We start from the raw sequence: 20,116 nt of genomic DNA, 5'->3' as shown, positions 1-20,116 counted from the left end.
TACTTTGATAATGTTGCCTGACAGATTGCAGCTTGTATACCAGACATTTATCCAATCGGCAATCTCCGCTCAGGGTGGCAGTAGGAGTCAGGCACTTCAAAGAATATCTTTTTACAGAAGTATTTCAGAGCTGTAATGCAAATCTCAAGGTTGTGTATGGTATACATACTTTGATAATAAGTTTACTTTAAACTTGAAAATGAATATGTGAAACAATGTTCTTTTAATTAACTCAACTTTAAAACCTAAAATCATGCCTCAGAACCTTTCTGCTCTCACATTTCCCAAAGTTCCCAGAGAAAGGGGAGAGAAGATAGTCATTCATTATGTGCTTTGTCATATGACATGGGCAGTCATGGTCTTTCCATGACCATAATTGTTCTTGGCAAATTTTTCTACAGAAGTGATTTGCCATTGCCTTCTTCTGGGCAGTGTCTTTACAAGATGTGTGACCCCAGCCATTATCAATACTCTTCAGAGATTTTCTGCCTGGCGTCAGTGGTCGCATAACCAGGACTTGTCATATGCACCAGCTGCTCATAGGATCATCCACCACCTGCTACCATGACTTCATGTTACCCTGATTGGGGGTCTAAGCAGGTGACACACCTTGCCCAAGGGTGAGCTGCAGGCTGGCCGAGGGAAAGAGTGCCTTACACCTCCATTGGTAGAGATGTATCTCCATCCCACCATCCAAGAGAAGATAGTAGACACATGAATTAAACTTGCACGAGTCCTTCAGCTGGCCATAGTGTCCAGGAACCAGGCATCCTCTGTGGTCAGTTGATATTATACATCATCTCTGACCAAGCCTAGAGAGCAGCAATCGAGCATGGTCTAATTTTGTGATAAAATAAAGGACCTATATCAACAATTAAGGAAAAAAACAAACTTACATTTGGTGGTTGTGTTTGTAATGTTTTTGGATGTATAAATTAATATTTGTAATAGAGGATTAATTGTAATACAACTGCTTGTGTGGTCATATACTGCATTAGTAGATCTTAGGGCCTCATATCTAAGAAAGGATGTGCTGGCTTTGGAGAGGATCATTAGGAGGTTCATGAGAAGGACCCCAGGAACGAAAGGGTTAATGTGTGAGGATGTTTTGATGGCTCTGGACCTGTACTCTCTGGATTTCAGAAGAATGAGGGGAAATACTCAATGAGACCTATGGAATATTGAAAGGCATAGATAGAGTGGATGTGGAGAGGATGTTTCCTATATTGGTGGAGTCTAGGACCAGTGGGCACAGCCTCATAATACAAAGATGTCCCTTTAGAACAGAGACAAGGAGGAATATCTGTGGCCAGAGGGTGGTGAATGTGTGGAATTCATTGCCACAAATGGGAGTGGAGGCCAAGTTATTGGGTATATTTAAAGCAGAGGTTGATATGTTCTTGTTTAGTAAGCTTGTCAAAGGTTACGGGGAGAAGACGGGAGAATGGGGTTGAGAGGGAAAATAAATCAGCCATGATGGATGGCTTGATGAGTCAAATAGCTTAATTCTGCTCCTATGTCTTTGTGGTCTTACACTAGTACATATATACAATCAGTTGATACTGTGCTTTTAAACATTTTAATGAATAGAAACTTGCAATTAAGTGAGATTTTGATGGTCATATTTAACTGCTGATAGAAAATGTTTTATAACTACAAGCATTCTGATTTTGGCTCAGAACAAATAAGGATAAAATGTGTTAATTATAACAGCTGTTACTAGTTTACTAACATGTATAGTTGTGATCTGATCAAATTAAACCTTCCATTATAACTAATGGCTACTTATTTATCTGTACCTAGAATTCTCCCAGTAACATCAGTATGAGTAACCCACCTGGCACTCCACGGGACGATGGTGAGATGGGTGGCAACTTCCTGAACCCCTTTCAGAGTGACAGTGTGAGTGCTCTTTTCATATACTTTTCTCTATTAATGCTGCATCTAATTTATTACGGGGTGAAATGCAAGGCCATGTGTAGAGATAGAAGCAACCCAAGATGCTTTTTATGAAATCTATAAATAACTTGGGTTCTGAGTTTGTGATTTGAAAGCACCAAAGCCCTTCAACAGCAAGTCCTACAAAAAGTAGTGGATATAGCCCAGTCCATCATGGGTAAAGTCATTTCCACCATTGAGCATGTCTACATGGAGTGCTGACGCAGGTAGGCAGCATCCATCATTAAGGACCCTAACGATATATAGACCATGCTGTCACCTCACAGCTGCTGGCAGGATAAAAGATACAGGAGTCTCACAACCCACACCATCAGGTTCAGGAACATTTATTACTCCTCAATCATCAGGCTTTTGAACCAGGGGATAACTTCACTCGTTTCACTGAACTGTTCCCATAACCTATGGACTCGACTCACTTTCAGGGATTCTTTATCTCATGTTCTCGATATTTATTGTTTATTTATTTATTGTTATTTTTTCTTTAGTATTTGCACAGTTTGTTGTCTTTTGCATATTAGTTGTTTGTCCTTTTGGGTGCGGTCTTTCATTGATTCTATTGTGTTTCTTGGATTTACTGTGTATACCCATGAGAAAACAAATCTCAGGATTGTATATGGTGACACGTTGTACATATACTTTAATTTATTTTTGTAACTGTTTTTCATGTTTTATTCCTAGTAATGTTTAGGAAAAGTAATTTCTCCCTTCCTCAGCTTCGCCTTGAAATTGTACTTTCTTGTGATCTGCTGGGAGGAATTGTCCTTTGCATTGAGAAAATTAAAACATTGTTCATTGACCTATTGTTGTTTGTATTTTCAGAATCAGATTTAATATCACTGACATATGCATGACATTTGTTGTTTTGCAGCAGAAGGACACAGCAGAGTCATAATAATCCATAAATTACAAAATAAATAAGTAGTGCAAATAAAGGAATAATAAGGAAATGTTCAGGCACCAACCAGAAATCTGGTGACAAGGGGGAAGAGCTGTTCTCAAATCATTCAAGCTGCTGTACCTACTGACCTGCTGACTCTCACAGCTGCAATGGTGCTAGAAAGTTTGTGAACTCTGCAAAATTTTCTCTATTTCTGCATAAATATGACCTAAAAATGTGAGTTGTAAGTCCTAAAACTAGATAAAGAGAACCCAATTAAATAAATAACATAAAAACATTATACTTGTTCATTTATTTATTAAGAAAAATGATCCAATATTACGTGTATTTGTTGGAAAAAGTATGTGAACCTCTGGGGTAATGCATTTAACAAAAGATATTTGGAGTCAAGTGTTCCAGTCAATGAGACAAGATTGGAAGTGTGAGTTGTAGATGTACCCTGCCCTATAAAAAAGACACACCAAGTCAGGTTACTGACAGAGCCTGCTCTTTTCAAGAAAGATCTGTTTGTGTGCACCATGCCTCAATGAAAACAACTTTCAGAGGACCTTGGGTGAAGATTTGTAGAGATGCATCAAGCTGGAAAAGGCTACAAAAGCACTTCTAAAGATTTGAGTGTTCATCAGTCCACAGTCAGAGAAATTGTCTACAAATGGAGGAAACTCAGTACTGTTGCTATTCTCCCTCGGAGTGGACATCCTGCAAAGATCACACCAAGGCACAGCATGCAATGCTAAAGGAGGTGAAAAAGAACCCAAGGGTAACAGTAAAAGACCTGCAGAAATCTCTAGAACTTGATACATTCTCTGTTCATATGTCCTCTGTATGAAAAACACTGAACAGGTATGGTGTTCATGGAAGGACACCATGGAGGAAACCACTGCTCTCCAAAAAAAAAATAACTGCATGACTCAAGTTTGCAAAAGACCACATAGATGTTCTACAGTGCTTCTGGGACAATGTTCTGTGGACAGATGAGACAAAAGTTGAACTTTTTGGCAGAACTGTACATTGCTATGTTTTGAGGGAAAAGGGCACTGCACACCAACACCAAAACCTCAACCCAACTGTGAAGCATGGTGGAAGGAGCATCATGGTTTGGGACTGTTTTGCTGCCTCAGGGCTTGAACAGCTTGCAATCATTGAGGGAACAATGAATTCAATATTGTATCAAGACATTTTACAGGAGAATGCCAGAGTAGCAGTCCGTCACCAGAAGCTTAATAGAAGTTATATAATGCAACAAGACGATCCAAAAGACAAGAGTAAATCAACAACAGAATGGGTTAAAAAGAAGAAAAAATGTGTTTTGGGATGGCCGAGTCAAAGTTCTGACCTTAATCCTATAGAAATGTTGAGGAAGGATGTGAAGCAAACAGTTCATGCAAGGAAGCCCACTAACATCCCAAAGCTGAAGCAGTTTTGTAAGGAGGAATGGCCTAAGTTTTTTCCAAGCTGATGTGCAGGACTGATCCACAGTTACCAGAAACGTTTGGTTGAAGTTATTGCTGTACAAGGGGGTCACACCAGTTACTGAAGGCAAAGGTTCACATACTTTTTCCAATAAATACATGTAATATTGGATCATTTTTCTCAATAAATATAAAGTATAATGTATTTGTGTTATTTATTTAATTGGGTTCTCTTTATCTAGTTTTATCTAGATAAGTGACTGGTAAGGGATAGTGAAGCCAGCTGGGTAGGTAAGATAAAGAGCTGGAGAGGAAGGAATCTGATTGGAGAGGAGAGTGGACCATAGAAGAAAGAGAATGAGGAGGGGATCCGGGGGAAGGGTTGTGCGTCTTTTCATGTTTTTATTATGTTGTGAGGAATGCTGGCATCTTTTAAGAAACTAAATGGGCATTCTCTTTTGAATTATTGAGGCCCCTTGTAGTAACCACACTCTCACAATGATGTTAACTAGGCTAATATTTGGGTATTTATCCAGCAGCAATGAACATCATCTCATGATAATATGAGAACAGGAAATGCTGGAAATACTCAGTTGCTGGCTAATAAATGAATGCTGCTTGGACAACAAACAGAACTTCAAATGTAGGGAAAAACACTAACGCAAGAGATTCTGCAGATACTGGAAATCCAAGCAACACACACAATATGCTAGAGTAGGGGTCCCCAACCTTTTTTGCACTGCAGACCGGTTTAATATTGACAATATTCTTGCAGACCGGCGAACCCGAGGTGTGGGGGGCGGGGGTTAGGGTTGCCAACGGCCAAGAGTAGCAGTCAAATACGTTGTGTTTACCCAGAGAAAGACTACAATGACCATTAAGTCTTGCGCGGCGCCATTGCGCATGCGTGTACCTGCGCATGATTTTTTTTTCCCTCTGCAAATCATTTTTGGCGATTCTGTTCGGGGGGGGCGGTGTTAATCACGACCGGAATATCAGGGATAAGTGGCTAATTCACTCAATTTCATTTCTAAAAGGGTTTATCTAACGAATTTAATATTAAACACAGCGCATATTTTCTTTGCATGAATATAGTGATAAGTCAATTATCAGGGGAGCTTGAAGTAAGTGTTGAACGAACTTCCAGTAGAAGTGGTAGAAGCAGGTTCGATATTATCATTTAAAGAAAAATTGGATAGGTATATGGACAGGAAAGGAATGGAGGATTGTGGGCTGATGCAGGTCGGTGGGGCTAGATGAGAGTAGCGTTCGGCACGGACTAGAAGGGCAGAGGTGGCCCATTTCCGTGCTGTAATTGTTACATCATAACATAGCATCATATAGTAATGTTTGGATATTGAACACACAGCGCATATTTTCCCCGTATGAACATATAAAATCATTGCAACACACCAATATCGCTGAATCAGTGGGAGCCCTGGGCTTGTTTCCCTGCAACAAGACGGTGCCATCAAGGGGTGATGGGAGACAGCGATACTCGAAGGGGGTTCCTTATGTCCAGTCTATTCTGCAATTTATTTTCCGTTGCATTCATTGCAGAAAACTCCGCTTCACAGAGATATGATGTTGGAAATGGAAGCAACATTTTCAGTGCTTTCGTGGCTATCTCAGGACATTTAGCCTTGACTTTGATCCAGAATGCCAGCAGAGATGTTATGTCAAACATACTTTTCAGCCCGCCATCATTTGCAAGCTTAAGGAGTTGATCTCCTTCCCGCGCTGACAGGGATGACGCGCAGGTCATGACCTCGCGTGCGTTTAAACTCAATAGAGCGTGACAGGGAATGAGGAAAGGTGCAGCTGACTCATATCGCCAAATCATATCGTTCCCTCGTGGCCTGGTAGCACATGCTTTGCGGCCCGGTGGTTGGGGACCGCTGTGCTAGAGGAACTGGGCAAGTCAGGCAGCGTTTATGGAAAGGAATAAACAGTCAATGTTTTGGGCCAAGACCCTTCATCAGGACTTCAAACGAAATTGTGTTTTTTGTGTATGATCTACTGAGCAGGCAGACAACAACTGTCAGATTCTGAAACGCGATGGCAGGAGCAGGTCTTTATTGGAAAGAATGCACCTGAAAACCGAGCATTGTGTCTGAGCAGAACAGCTAGCATAAGTACAGAAACAATTCGTCGCAAATTGTAGTAGAAGTAGTTAAGAATAAACTAGCAAACAGATTAGTCAATTTTAAACAAAGATAAGAAATCAGACAGCAATTCTTTGTGCCCCAAAAAGCACTATGTTTTTGATATGGTAAAAAGAGGAGATTATCTGCAGCTTCCATAGGCTCAGGAGGAAGCATAGAAGTCTAAGAATGAGTTGGTATGTTGGTATTTAGTAGATCTTGAGGAACATTTCCCTGTGTTTCATATGTGAAATTAGCTTTCAGATGAAATATTTAATTTGTTCAGTTATAAATACATTTATAAATTGAGTAAATTACAATGCCTTCAGATGAGGAAGGTGTACAACCAGAGCTAATCTGTCTCTAGTACTATCAAATTTGAATGGAAAGTAAATTAAATTTCTATTTCTGTCTCAAAAGCCCTGAAATCGTAGGATTTTAAAAAGCACTTAAAGTGTTGTATTTCTTTAATAAAATGTTTTTTTTTCTGTTTTGTCATTCATAGAAACTCCTGTTGTATTTGGTGCACCCATTTGCATTATATTTAGAATTAGTTAAATTGACAAATTTGCTGCCATAAAATTCTCGGTTTCCCAGTTCTTGCTCTCTCTGTTGACCAAATGGTGCCCTCTGTTGTTTCAGAAATGGCAGCTTTCCTAGAGAAAATGGCAAATTGCTTTGGATAAACAAAATGATATTGATTTTAGCAGAAGCAATATGCATAGATATTATAAGTTTGTTTAAAGGAAGTGTTTCTATATATTTTACATTCTGGATTATGCCATTATAGTTGATAATGATGCAGCACATAGTCTGAGACTGAACAGTTTGTGCCATGCCACTTTAGTATTGGACATAAACGGGAAAATCTGCAGATGCTGGAAATCCAATGCAATACACACAAAATGCTGGAGGAACTCAGCTGGCCAGGCAGCACCTATGGAAAAGAGTAAACAGTCGACGTTTCAGGGAAAGACCCTCCGTCAGGACTGGAAAAATTCACAACTGAATTTTGCTGTGTTCCTTCAGCGTTTTGTATGTGTTGCTTAGTATCGGGTATGCTGTGACCAATTAACTTACAAACCTATACATCTTTGGAATGCGGCAGGATACTGGAGCAACCGGAGGAAACCCAATTAGCCTACGGAACCCCCCACCCCCCCAGATTCTGGCATTCACCTACACTAGAGTCAGTTAACAGATAGAATCAGAGGTGAGGGTGACTTCTAATGAGAAAGGGTGACAACCATTTGGTATGGTTAATACTATCATCTGGTGTTCTCAATATATCAAGACCTTATCTATAAAGGTATTTTCATTCTGTAGAAAGTTACCCAATATTTGTGTAATTTGATATTTTTACCGAAGAGGTGTCCATGCCTCTTCAATGCTGTCCTCCAGTGTTCGCTCAGAGGAAGAGAGCTGGATTGCATGTATGTGTGCAAACGTTCATCTGCAGACTGCTGAGAACTGCTTGTTCTTGCCAACAACACCCATGCACCATTAATTTTCAAGACATATCAGTCAGGGACTTGGGCTATATATATTTACTGCTATCTTATATATGCTATATGTGCCTTACGCTGTGTATTGTACCTTGTTGGTACTGTGTTTTGCACCTTGGCCCCGGATGTATGCTATTTCATTTGGCTGTATTTATTGGTACTCATGTATGGCTAAATGATAATTAAATTTGAACTCGAACTTCAAAGTGGTTAGAGGCCACACTGGAAATTTATAAATCAGTTTTTTTTTTGTCAATCAAGGTTTACGTCACCAATGAGCAGTATGAGCCTTGGAGGAATAATGAGGGGCTACTAGAGTTCATTTGAATTTGATGCTTCTGCCCTGGCCTGTGTTAGGTGTGATAGCCAGCTTTGTGAGTTGCAGTGCAATGGGGAAAAGAGCAGACATTGCATCCACTGCTGGGCTTCTGAGCAAATATTATACAGGTTTCAGTTTCAGAGTCAACCAAATGAGCCCGGGATGGAGATGGTTACAAGGCAGAAAATCCATTAGGGATATTCAAGAGTCTCTCAGCTATGCAGGTGGATGTAAGAAAAATAGAGGGCTGTGTTGGGCGGAGTGGAGTTAGATTGATTTTGAAGTGTGTTAAAAGGTCAGCACAACATCATGAGCCAAAGGGTCTTTCTTATACTGAACTGTTCTTTGTTCCATGTAAAAACACTTCAGGGTCCTTACATTTTTTAAGATGTAGAATCACAGTGCTGGTGAAGGGTCTCACCCAGAAATGTCAACTGTTTATTCCTCTCCATAGATGCTGCCTGTCTTGCTGAGTTCCTTCAGCATTTTGTGTGTTGCTCTGGATTTCCAGCATCTGCAGAATCTCTTGTGTTCCTAGATGTCTGTGTAGTTATTCTGCTCTCCAGGAAGCTGTACTTGAGCACATCTAACTTGCATTAATATCTCTTACTCATGACACCTGTTGATGGCTTTGCACACATACACATTGGAGTGGAATGAACAGAAGAACTGTTAGATTAGGTGGAGAGATAGACACAAATGACTGCCAATGCTGAAATCTGGAGCCCAGACAATCTGCCGGAGGAACCCTGGGGCTCGAGCAGCATCTGTGTGACGTTTCAGGTTAAAACATCAACAATTGCTTTCCTCTCACAGATGCTGCTCAGCCCACTGAGCTCTGCAGCAGCTGTTGGTTGTTAAATATAGGTAATTTGTTTGTATTATTTCTGTATGCTTACAAATGAAGGAAATTGCTGTCCTTAAAGGAATTTCACATGTTATTTTGTCTTTTTTTTTACAGTATTCTCCAAGCATGACAATGAGTGTGTGATCTTGTATCCCTCTTCGTGATCAAGGCCAGAGTGATTTGCCTCTTAAAACGTGAAATAACCACATCCAAGAGAAGATTAAAATATTTTACAAAGCTCTGCAGAAAAAGAGGTTTTGATTCTAGCAAAGACCCTGTTGTTCTGCAAATGACAGGTGTCCCATTGTGTACTGAAAGCGGGTCCAAAATATTCTTTTTAAGTTTACAAAACCTCGGAGACTGAACAGTTCAACCATTTAAATGTAGGATATGCCTAACTGAGGCAAAACGCAGCAACTTCCATGACTTCCCATAGTTAAGTAAGACATGGTGTGCTTTATTCAGCTGTTTGAAAGAATACAGTAATAAATACAGCTTAATGTGAGTCTACTTCCTTCTATTTTTCCCTTCCAGTTCACTCTTTAGTCTCAAAAAGATATGTTAATTGTAATTTTGTAATGTATAAACCAGCTCCAGACAATACCTCTTTTTATGCTTTATATGACATCATTGCTACTCAGCAGAACAAATATACTAGCCAAACACTGTAGGATATACATGTGGAAGGGAAAAAGAAAGGCTAATGAATATCTTGCACTTAATGTCGTGTTCAGTAAGTGTTATTCATTAATTAGAGCTACATTACTTGTCATGTGAAATAGGAGCAAGCCTGTCTTTTAGATTTACAGTGGTGGATGCAGGTCCTTAACTACAGTTCTGGCATATCAATGTTGAACACTAGGTGGACTATGCTTATGGTCATTGACAACAGCCAATAAGTGCTATACAAATTGCAGCTAAGAAATTGCAGAATAGTTTTTTTTATTTCTCTCTTTTCCCTGGTAACATTAAATTGAGATGTAGTACTCTAGGAGCGTGATTAAGGATATTTGATGGTAAATCGTATGGTCTGGATGACCTTGGTGTGCCACTAATGAAGGATGCCCATCCTTCCTTAGTTAATATCGCACCATAAAATTCTGTGTTTTAGCCATTACCTCTTTTTTAAAAAAAATGGAAAATGAAACTATCTTTTGTAAATTTTCATGTATTCCTTATTCTTCCTTCTGTGCAGAATGATATATTGTAAATGTACATTATGTGTAGATTGTAACAAACTGAAGTTCTTTTTGTTTGGTTTTTGATTTGTATGTGTGAGAATGAGGGTTCTCGGAATCACCACAGTTGGGGTCTTTTCCTATGGGGAACGTTTTCTGGTCTGAGATTGGAACTAGTGTAAAATTTTGTACAAATTGTTGGCTGACTTTTTCTGTTCTCAGACCAATTTAAAAATATTTAAATGAAATTTACCAAACATTATTCAAATGGAACCGTAATTTTGAAGCTCATATTAATTATGCATGTTAAAAAATGTACAATTCTGTGTTTAACTAATGTAACCACTTGAAGTTAATCTGCTCCTAACTCCAATTATGCAGTTGATATTTTTAAGAAAAAGTTAGTTCCTGTTACTATATCAATTTTCTATTTTAGACAAATGAATTAAGTATAGAACATGTTTTTTAATTGTTCTGGGACTTGGGTGTGGGAACTAGTGATAATGATTGCACGACACGAAAGTGCTGTACAGTTCAAATCATCTTTATATCACTTATAATTATGGCAATTGATCTTTAGTTGAAAGTGTTTAAGAGAAGCTAAGTAATCTGTAAAAACTTAGCAAAATAACAAAAAAGGAAAATTGTATATGTTGTCCCTTCCCTGTGATTCCTCATTTGAAAAGGCCCTAACAATCAGAAATGGAGTTTCTGTAAAACAGCCTACTTATTACTTGTTTCAGAAAAAGATAAAAAGGCACTGTCATGTCCCCAAAAAATCTTTTATTTGGGCATTCGGACTTCTTTTTCTTGCGATGTCTTTTGAAGATATTTATATATTGTCTGACAGTGTGATGCCAGTACCATGTCCAATACAGAGTAATCATATGCAGTTTTGCATTTCGATCTGAATATAGTGCTAATTGTTGTGAAGATTACAGATAGATTTCTTTGAGTAATTCATATTCTTTTTGTGACTTTTATGGAATTATGCCACTAAACTATAGTTAAATGTGCAAATGAGAGCATTGTGATTGGGTTCTGGTAAAGATTGACCTATTCTCATCAAGTACTTCAAGCATGCAATTAAGTTGTCCTGCAAGCCCCTATCTTGTAGTACAGAAACATTTTGAACTAGCAAACTTCTTCACCAAACCAGGTCAAAGTATTATAGTAGTGCATCACTCAAGTCTAACATGATGTTCTCCTGAGGGATTGTCTATTGGTGGGTCCTCAGATGGCTGTAGAAGCTGATCCAGATTCCACGTCAAAGTATGATTAAAATACTATTGTCCCTCTAAGCTTCGTTGGAATCTTGAATACACTAAACATCAATATATTGTGTTATATTTTATAACTCTGAGCAGATAGGATGAACATTGTTGCTTGTCTGAGTCATATATTCATTCTCGTAACATTAAACCATTTAAGCAAGAAAGATATCACTTCTTGCACTCATTGAGCACTTAATTTATGTATTTGCAAGAAATAACTGGTTTATATTTTTGTAAACCATTACTCACCACCAAAAATCTGAAAGAAAATAAATTATTTGTACTTCATTTGATGAGAAATAAGGGAGATCTTTGTTTAGAGATTGGATATGAATTTTGATGTGGTGCATTTATTTTGCAAGGCATTGGGCAAGGCAGTGATGATGGTGTGAGGTCTATATGACTGAGCCTCATTTCAGTAAATTGTTGAACTTCCAGTAGCGAACAGCCAGGTTGGAGACTGAGCCCATAGAGGGCGAACATTAGACGCGGTGGAGGAAACGCTCCAGTATACGGGAGAATAATTGTGGCCCAGCTCATTCCGTGTTCACTTCTACCCAGAGAATTTACTATACAGAGTTGAAGAAAAAAACCTGCGTTGGGACTACTGTACATATATGGAGTAGCCACCTTGGTTCACCTGCTGCCTAAGTCATTGTTCTTTTAGACAGAGATATTGTATTTCAACTTGTTCTGAAATTTCAGTCAGCTACTCATCAGTGAGAACAGAGTGGTTTGTGTTGCAGTCTTACAACCTACAGCCAATCTATTACCACCCAAAATTCAGAGAAAAGCTATCCTAATGCTATTTTTGATCAAGTGGTTATGCATGCAGTAATTTTTTTTGGAAGAATTTCATGAAATATATTGATTATTTGTGTATGCATGGTCTGTTCCCTTCTGTTCTCATTGACACTGACTGACTTGCTGAGTTCCTCCAGCATTTTGTGTCTGTTGCTCAGCACTGAATGTTATAAAGTGTGCAGTCTACAATCCAATATTTCATTATGTAAAATTTGTTTGATTAGCAGATTAAAAAGACTACGTTTCCAATTTCACAGTCCTGTTTTGTGTTTCAGTCTGATGAAGTTACTTCAAATCCAGGGAGAAATTGAAGAGTTACGATGCAAAGTGTAGTTAACTGTGAGGATATTTTGGTCATTTCACAGTGGTGATGATGATATATAAAATTCAGTTACATAATTTTAACTTGTATAGTTTCAGATTGTGTGCTAAAACTGGTTCAGTGCTGCCATTTAGCCAATAAAAGCCCAAACATTTCAGGTTAATAGAATTTGCTTTTGTCATTGTACTCGGTATAATCCACAATTGACATTGCATCATTCTGTTGCCACAATGTCAATTTGCAACACACATGCAGTGGCCACTTTATTAGGCTTCTCCTGTGGCTCCTGTACCCAATAAAGTGGCCATTAAATGTATGTTCGTGGTCTGTTGCCTATCTATTTCAAGGTTTGACATGTATTCAGAGAAGTTCTTTTGAGCACCACTTCTGTAACGCGTGGTTATTTGTGTTACTGTCACCTTCCTTTCAGCTTGAACCAGTCTGGCCATTCTCCTCTGACCTCTCTCATTAACAAGGCATTTTCATCGACAGAACTGCCACTCACTGGATGTCTCATTTATCACACCATTCTCTGTAAGCTCTAGAAAATGTTGTGTGTGAAAATCCCAGGAGATCAACAGCTTCTGAGATAATCAAACTACCCCATCTGGCACCAACAATAATTTGACAGTCAAAGTCACTTAGATCACGTTTCTTCTGCATTTTGATGTTTGGTCTGATCAACAACTGAACCTTCTGACTATGCATGCTTTTATGCATTGAGTTTCAGCAACATAATTGGCTGATTAGATATTTGCATTAACAAGCAGGATAGCAGGTGTACCTGATGAAGTAGCTACTGAGTATATGTATGTTAGTTGTGAAAATGAAGCTTCTAGCAATTCTCTCTTGTACTTAGCTGTGATTTCTCTTTTGCCTTTGCATTGTGCCTCACACTGAGAAATGATTATTTAAAAGGAAATTTTGCCTTTGTTAGCTAATTCATGTAAGCAGTGTGCCCAAGATCCAGTTTTCTGTCTTTTTGTATCAGAAAATGCAGTGTTCTTTGTTATTTCACCATTTGCCACTATTTTTCAAACGTTTGCACAAGAGATTATGGAAGACAAGTATAAATAAATTCTGCGATGGATAGGTAGCTGCAATAACAGCGTGGTCATTGTTCCGAAAGTCATTCTGGTGTGTTCTGTAAAATAATGTAGTTTGTGTAAGAAACTTTGTCTTGACTATGGTTTACACTGTAATATACTGTTGTAAAGCGCAGTTTCATTCCATGTAGCAAGTGTATTTCTGTAGTTATTGTTAGAATGTCACTAAATCAGCCAATACTTTATTATTTGGGTATTTTTTTGTATTTCTTCTTTTCTGTTTGCCTTGTTAAAGCATGCTTAACTGACTCTAGAATCTCTGATGTGGATATTTTAAAGATTTCAGCCAACTAAGCAGAAACTGCCAGGAAACAATAAATACAACTTTTCTATTATTTTTGCCCTGAATATTGATTTTGTTTTACAGAAAATAACATTAATATTTAAGTTACTTTACATTGCCCTCTAACTTCAAAATGGCAAAATCTAAATTAAGCTGAACAAAAAATGCATGTGCCTACACATTCTCTTTATGCTGCATCTCATCTGAATGCATGTGATGTTCATTGAAACTGTAGTTGCAAAGATAGACATTTTGCATATTCAAGAATATTCATTTACACAGATGACAATTAAGTGCTTAATACCCTCATGTTTTGTACTTTTCATTGATCTATATACCCCTTATCAATTATATTAAATAAATTCCATATTCTGTTTTTTATAATCTATACTTTTTTATGAAATGTCATATAATTTCTAAAAACTTCATTAAAGTTATATTGTTTGACTTGTTTTATGAACTGAATTTCTTGAAAAAAGGGTAAGAGACACTAAAAGCTGATGTATAGTTATTGTTTTTAAATCTGCATTTAACCTAGTTGGGACAAAGGAACCATTTAGTTTTTGAAACAATTTATTTTTTAGTATGATTCTTTTGAAATCAAATTCACTCTAACGTGATGCTGCGTAGCTTGTTTTCAGAAAACAGATGCCCTGACATTTATTACAAAGTATAATGAATAGAAAATATTTTAACCAGTTAAATTTGTGTAGTCAGGTAAGGTTAAAGAAGTAAATTCTTTAACCTAGTGGTAGGGGAGGATCTAGAGCTTCAATCATCTTTGTATTTGAAGTTTCCTCACAAGTTAGAACTGTGCTGAAGATTCTGCTGAAAGTGATTGAATATGTGAAAGTGGAGTCAGAGAGGAAGGGCTCTTGGTAGTAGTAATTCCCGAGTCCTGGACATTACTACACTTCATTAACCTCTGACATTGCTTTGTCAATGTTGTTCTGCACTTTGTTCTTCAAACCAATTCAAAACAATAAATAGCCACCGATAGTGTTTTCTTTCATTTTTTTTCTAACAAGAATACCAATTAAAGCTATTTTACATCACAGTGAAGTTAAAATTTTTAAAAATGTCTATTCCATGAGCATATCAAAGAATCAACATATCGAGTCAGTACCTATATACAGTAACTCCAGGTTTTTAGGGCACATTTACTTCATGCAGATGGCTTTTAGAAGTTGCTGTACAAAGTTTGAAGCATATCTCGATGGCTGCCCAGCACTGCACATCATTGCATGATTTCAATGTTTAAAATGAATTTTCTTATCCCAGTGTTTCCTACTTTGTATTTGTTCCTGCGGGCACAACAGTATTGTGTTTAGTAGTTCTGCCTTCACTTTCCTTTGTGTTCCTGAGTACTAATTAGCGACGTGTCCTGGTTTATTGTTCAGCACATTCTGTATTACATCATTTGTATGTTCTTTAAATTGTAAAGTTTCTTAGATTGAAAACTTGCTCATTAAACTGTTACATCAAATGTACTATAGGTCTCGGTCCTTGATTTAAATAATAAATGTTATGTAGCAAGCTTCTTCAATGGATTCATTGCTATCAGGCAGAGACACAATATTGTTTCAAGGGCACAAGAAATGACTACAGTGTGGAAAAACTGGTAGGCCTGACCCTGACTGGATAATTTAGCATCTGCATTGTATGTTTTGTGTGTTTTATTTGTATCCAATAAAACCTAATGTTATTTTCTACGTGTAAACTACTAAATTATTAAGGATGTGGAGTAATTTTCTGACTCAAGCAGATCTGACTATGTTAGCTAAAATATGCGCTCACCATGATCAAATTATAAATCAATCATATGTAGCCTCCACCCTGAGGTCATGAACATCATTTTCTTTAACTACTAGTAATTTCTACTCCTTTCCCTTTCTCTCATTTCTCATTCCCCGTTCTGGCTCCTCACTTGTCCATCACCTCCCTTTGGTGTCCCCTTCCCTTTCTCCCATGGCCCACTCTCCTATCAGATTTCTTCAGCCCTTTTACCTTCTCCACTTACCACCTTGCAGCTTCTTACTTCATCACTCTTCCCCCTCCCCAACCATCTACCCCCTCAGCTGGTCTCACCTATCACCTGCCAGCTGGTACTCCTTTTCCTCTCTCCACCTTCTGCCCCCCTTCCTTTCTAGTCCCGAAATGCAGACTGTTTATTCCCCTCCAAGTGCCTGGCCTGCTGAGTTCCTCCAGTATTTTGTGTGTGTTCCTCTGGATTTCCAGCTTCTGCAGAGTCTCTCTGTATTTATATTAGGTTTCTAAAATGTTAGCACTTACCTAAAACAAGCTAATAGAACAAGTGAAATCAGCCCGATTCTTTGAAAGTTATTGCCCTTGAAAATACTTGTTGAAGTGTTTTAGTCACACGTAATACTTATTCATGAGGTAAATAATCTGTGCAACAACAAAACTCGGAGAGCAGATTACAGTTTTCAGGACGCTTACTCAGTGAAGCTCATTCTGATCATTATTCCGATATTTCCGTCTCCAACGGGCAGATTGATCATGTGGATGGTCAGAGGCTTTTTTCCAGGGCTAAAATGGCTGATACGAGAGGGCACAGTTTGAAGGTGCAGAGGAGATGTCAGGGGTAAATTTTTTTACACAGGCGTGGTGAGTGCGTGGAATAGGCTGCCGGTAACAGTGGTGGAGGCAGATAGCATAGGGTCTTTTAAGAGACTCCTGGATGGGTACATGGAGCTTAGAAAAGTAGAGGGCTATGGGTAACCTTAGGTAATTTCTAAAGTAAGTACAGGTTGGGCCGAAGGGCCTGTATTCTGCTGTAGGTTCCTATGTTTCTATAAAGCTTTTGAGTTGACTTCAAGATTTTATGGACAAAATTCTCTGTTCTGTAATTACCATCCCTTACTTCAGAGTAACCCTGACTTAAGTCTTGCTGAAAAAGGAGCCAGATGACTGCAAGAGAACTGGGAAAGTGCACACTCGGAATAGCATATTCTCTTGAGGTTGTGGTCAAGTCATTACGGCAGCCCGAGCAAAGTCAATAGCAACTGAATAATTGAATTTAGTATTTCAATATGTGAATTAAGGAATCTGTGTCTGCTGAAGAATCTTTTCAATGGTAAGAGCAGGTATTGGACATATTGCAGACCTGTCTGCAGTGTAACCATAGAAACTACAGCACAGAAACAGGCCTTTTGGCCCTTCTTGGCTGTGCCGAACCATTTTCTGCCTAGTCCCACTGACCTGCACACGGACCATATACCTCCAATCCATGTATCTGTCCAATTTATTCTTAAATGTTAAAAAAGAGTCTGCATTTACCACCTCGTCTGGCAGCTCATTCCATACTCCCACCACTCTCTGTGTGAAGAAGCCCCCCCTAATGTTCTCTTTAAACTTTTCCCCCCTCACCCTTAACCCATGTCCTCTGGTTTTTTTCTCCCCTTGCCTCCGTGGAAAAAGCCTGCTTGCATTCACTCTATCTATACCCATCATAATTTTATATGCCTGTATCAAATCTCCCCTCATTCTTCTACGCTCCAGGGAATAAAGTCCCGACCTATTCAACCTTTCTCTGTAACTGAGTTTCTCAAGTCCCGGCAACATCCTTGTAAACCTCTGCACTCTTTCAACCTTATTTATATCCTTCCTGTAATTTGGTGACCAAAACTGAACACAATACTGCTGCCATCAGCAATGGGCATATTTAAGGGATATGTAGATAATAGTTTTGATTTTTTTTTCAGTAGAGAGCAATAAAGTAGGCAAGTCAGATTATTGTTCTACACAATTCTGATGTGGTTTACCACACAGCAAAATAACAGTAGCTTCTGATGTTCATACGGATTTGTTTACACTGTAATAAAATACAGGGTTTTCTTTATAAGGATCCTTAATTACATTAATTATGTAGGAATCAGTTCAAAGAGAGAATACAGATAAGCTTTATTTGTCACATACATCGAAACAAAATGCATTGTTTTGTGTCAAATCAGCGAGGATTGTTCTAGGCAGCGCACAAGTGTGACCATGCTTCCAGCGTTACATAGCATGCCTACAACTTACTAACCCCAACAATGTCTTTGGAATGTGGGAGGGGACCAAAACACTGGAGGAAACAATCACGGTCACAAGAAGAACACACAAACTCCCTACAGCCGCAGGAATTGAACCTCAATCTTGTAGCTGGTGCTGTAAAGCATTATGCTAACTGCCTTGCCACCATCTTTCACCGTCCATTCCTGCCTCCTAGGTCTTACCCGACAGCAACTACTGGTAAAGCAGGTGACCCAACACTAATGGTACTGCAGGAGCGATTGCTGCAGCCGAGACTTCCCAATTTTTATTCACCTTTGACTTTTCTGTTATAGGCACAGGTCAGAATCTACACTGGTGATCTAAGGATAAATGACAAACAAAGACAACACTGGTGAAAGAGAGAACGAGAAAGAAACACTGTTCCACAATGGATTCTGTACAACTGTTCCAATAAATATGAGCATGTCACTTCTAGGTCGCTCCTTCAGAAATGTTAGTGTTGGGTCACATATTCTTACTAGTGGTTGCTTACAGGTAAGACCCAGTAGGAAGCAATGGACAGGGTGACTGAAGAGAGCAAGAGGCTGGAGAGGTGGGGTGGCGAGGTAGAGTGGTAGTTACTGTGACACTTTTCAGCACTAGCTGTAAGATCGGGAATCAATTACCGCCACTGTCCGTAAGCAGTTTGAATGTTCTCCCTGTGACCATGTGGCTTTCTTCCAGGACAGGCATCTATTTCAACCTTTCTTTTAAATGTTTCTGACATCTGAATGAGAGGTGTGATAAGTTTAGGATAGTTCATTATTTTACATGGTGTGGTCAGTATTGGCCTGTGTTGCAAATTATTCTGATTCTGCATATTTCAGTCTTAGTGTGGTAATAAGCAACAATTTTTTTGCTGACTGAATGATAACCACTTATGGCAGGTTTCTCTTTGATATTTATTTCATAGTTCGAAGTAAATTTTATTATCAAAGTATGTGTGTCTCACCATATACAACTCTGAGATTCATTTTCCTGTGAGCATACTCAGCTACTCTATAGAATAGTAATTGTAACAGGATCACTGACAAATCAACTAGAGTGCAGAAGACAACAAATTGTGCAAATGCAAATATAAATAAATAGCAATAAATAACGAGAACATGAGATAAAGAGTCTTTAAAGTGAGATAATTGGTTTTAGGAACATTTCAATGATGAAGCAAGTGAATGTAGTCATCCCCTTTTATTCAAGAACCTGATGGTTGAGGGTTAGTAGTGGTTCTTGAACATGAGGCTGTGAGTCCTGAGGCTCTTGTGCCTTCTACCCGATGGCAGCAGTGAGAAGCGAGCATGATGTGGGTAGTGGAGATCTCTGATGATGGATCTTGCTTTCCTATGAATGCATTTCATGTAGATGTGCTCAGTGTTTGGGAGGGCTTTACCTATGATATACTGGGTTGAACTTCTGTAGGATTTTCCACTCAATGGCATTGGGTTTCCATACGAGGCCATGATGCAGCCATTCAATATACTCTCTGCTATACAGCAATAGAAAATTGTCAAAGTTTTAGATGTCATGGAGGATCTCCGCAAAATCCTAAGGAGCTAGAGGTGCTGCTGTGCTTTCTTCATAATTGCACTTGCGTGCTGGGACAGGTCCTCTGGAATAGTAACACCCAGGAATTTAAAGCTGCTAACCCTCTCCACCTCTGATCCTTTGATGAGGACTGGTTGTGGACTTCTGGTTTCCCTTTCCTGAAGTCTACAGTCATTTCCTTGGTCTTGCTGACAATGAGTTGAGAGGTGGTTGTTATGACATAATTCAGCCAGATTTTCAACCTCCCTGATTCATCACCATCTTTGATTTAGTTTACAACAGTGGTGATCTGGAAAAGGAAAATGAAGCTAACTCAAACATTTTGATCTCATCCCTCCCATCCACCATTTCTGTCCTAGCATTCTCTTATCATTCATAGTCAAAAGTACATTTATTATCAAAGTAGATTTATGTCATCATATACTACAATGAGATTCATTTTCTTGCAAACATTCATAGTAGAAAAA

The 20,116-nt window shown here is 38.6% G+C and overlaps 1 protein-coding gene across 2 annotated transcripts in view; it reads left to right on the top strand.

Annotated features, from left to right (window-relative positions):
* The window catches only part of ssbp2b (single stranded DNA binding protein 2b), a 371,929-nt gene extending 356,388 nt beyond the window's left edge, over positions 1–15,541 (top strand). For both annotated transcript variants that reach the window (XM_063068536.1, XM_063068537.1), the window contains 2 exons: positions 1,804–1,902; positions 9,199–15,541. In XM_063068536.1, the coding sequence (XP_062924606.1) occupies positions 1,804–1,902; positions 9,199–9,228 (129 nt within the window). In that variant the 3' untranslated portion in view covers positions 9,229–15,541. The remainder of the gene's footprint in view (positions 1–1,803; positions 1,903–9,198) is intronic.
* Positions 15,542–20,116: the final 4,575 nt, after the last annotated feature.

The sequence above is a fragment of the Mobula hypostoma genome, chromosome 16, assembly GCF_963921235.1.
Source record: "Mobula hypostoma chromosome 16, sMobHyp1.1, whole genome shotgun sequence".
Lineage (NCBI taxonomy): Eukaryota > Metazoa > Chordata > Chondrichthyes > Myliobatiformes > Myliobatidae > Mobula > Mobula hypostoma.
The sequence above is the reverse complement of the archived record's forward strand: the minus strand, read 5'-3'. Positions and strand labels throughout refer to the sequence as shown.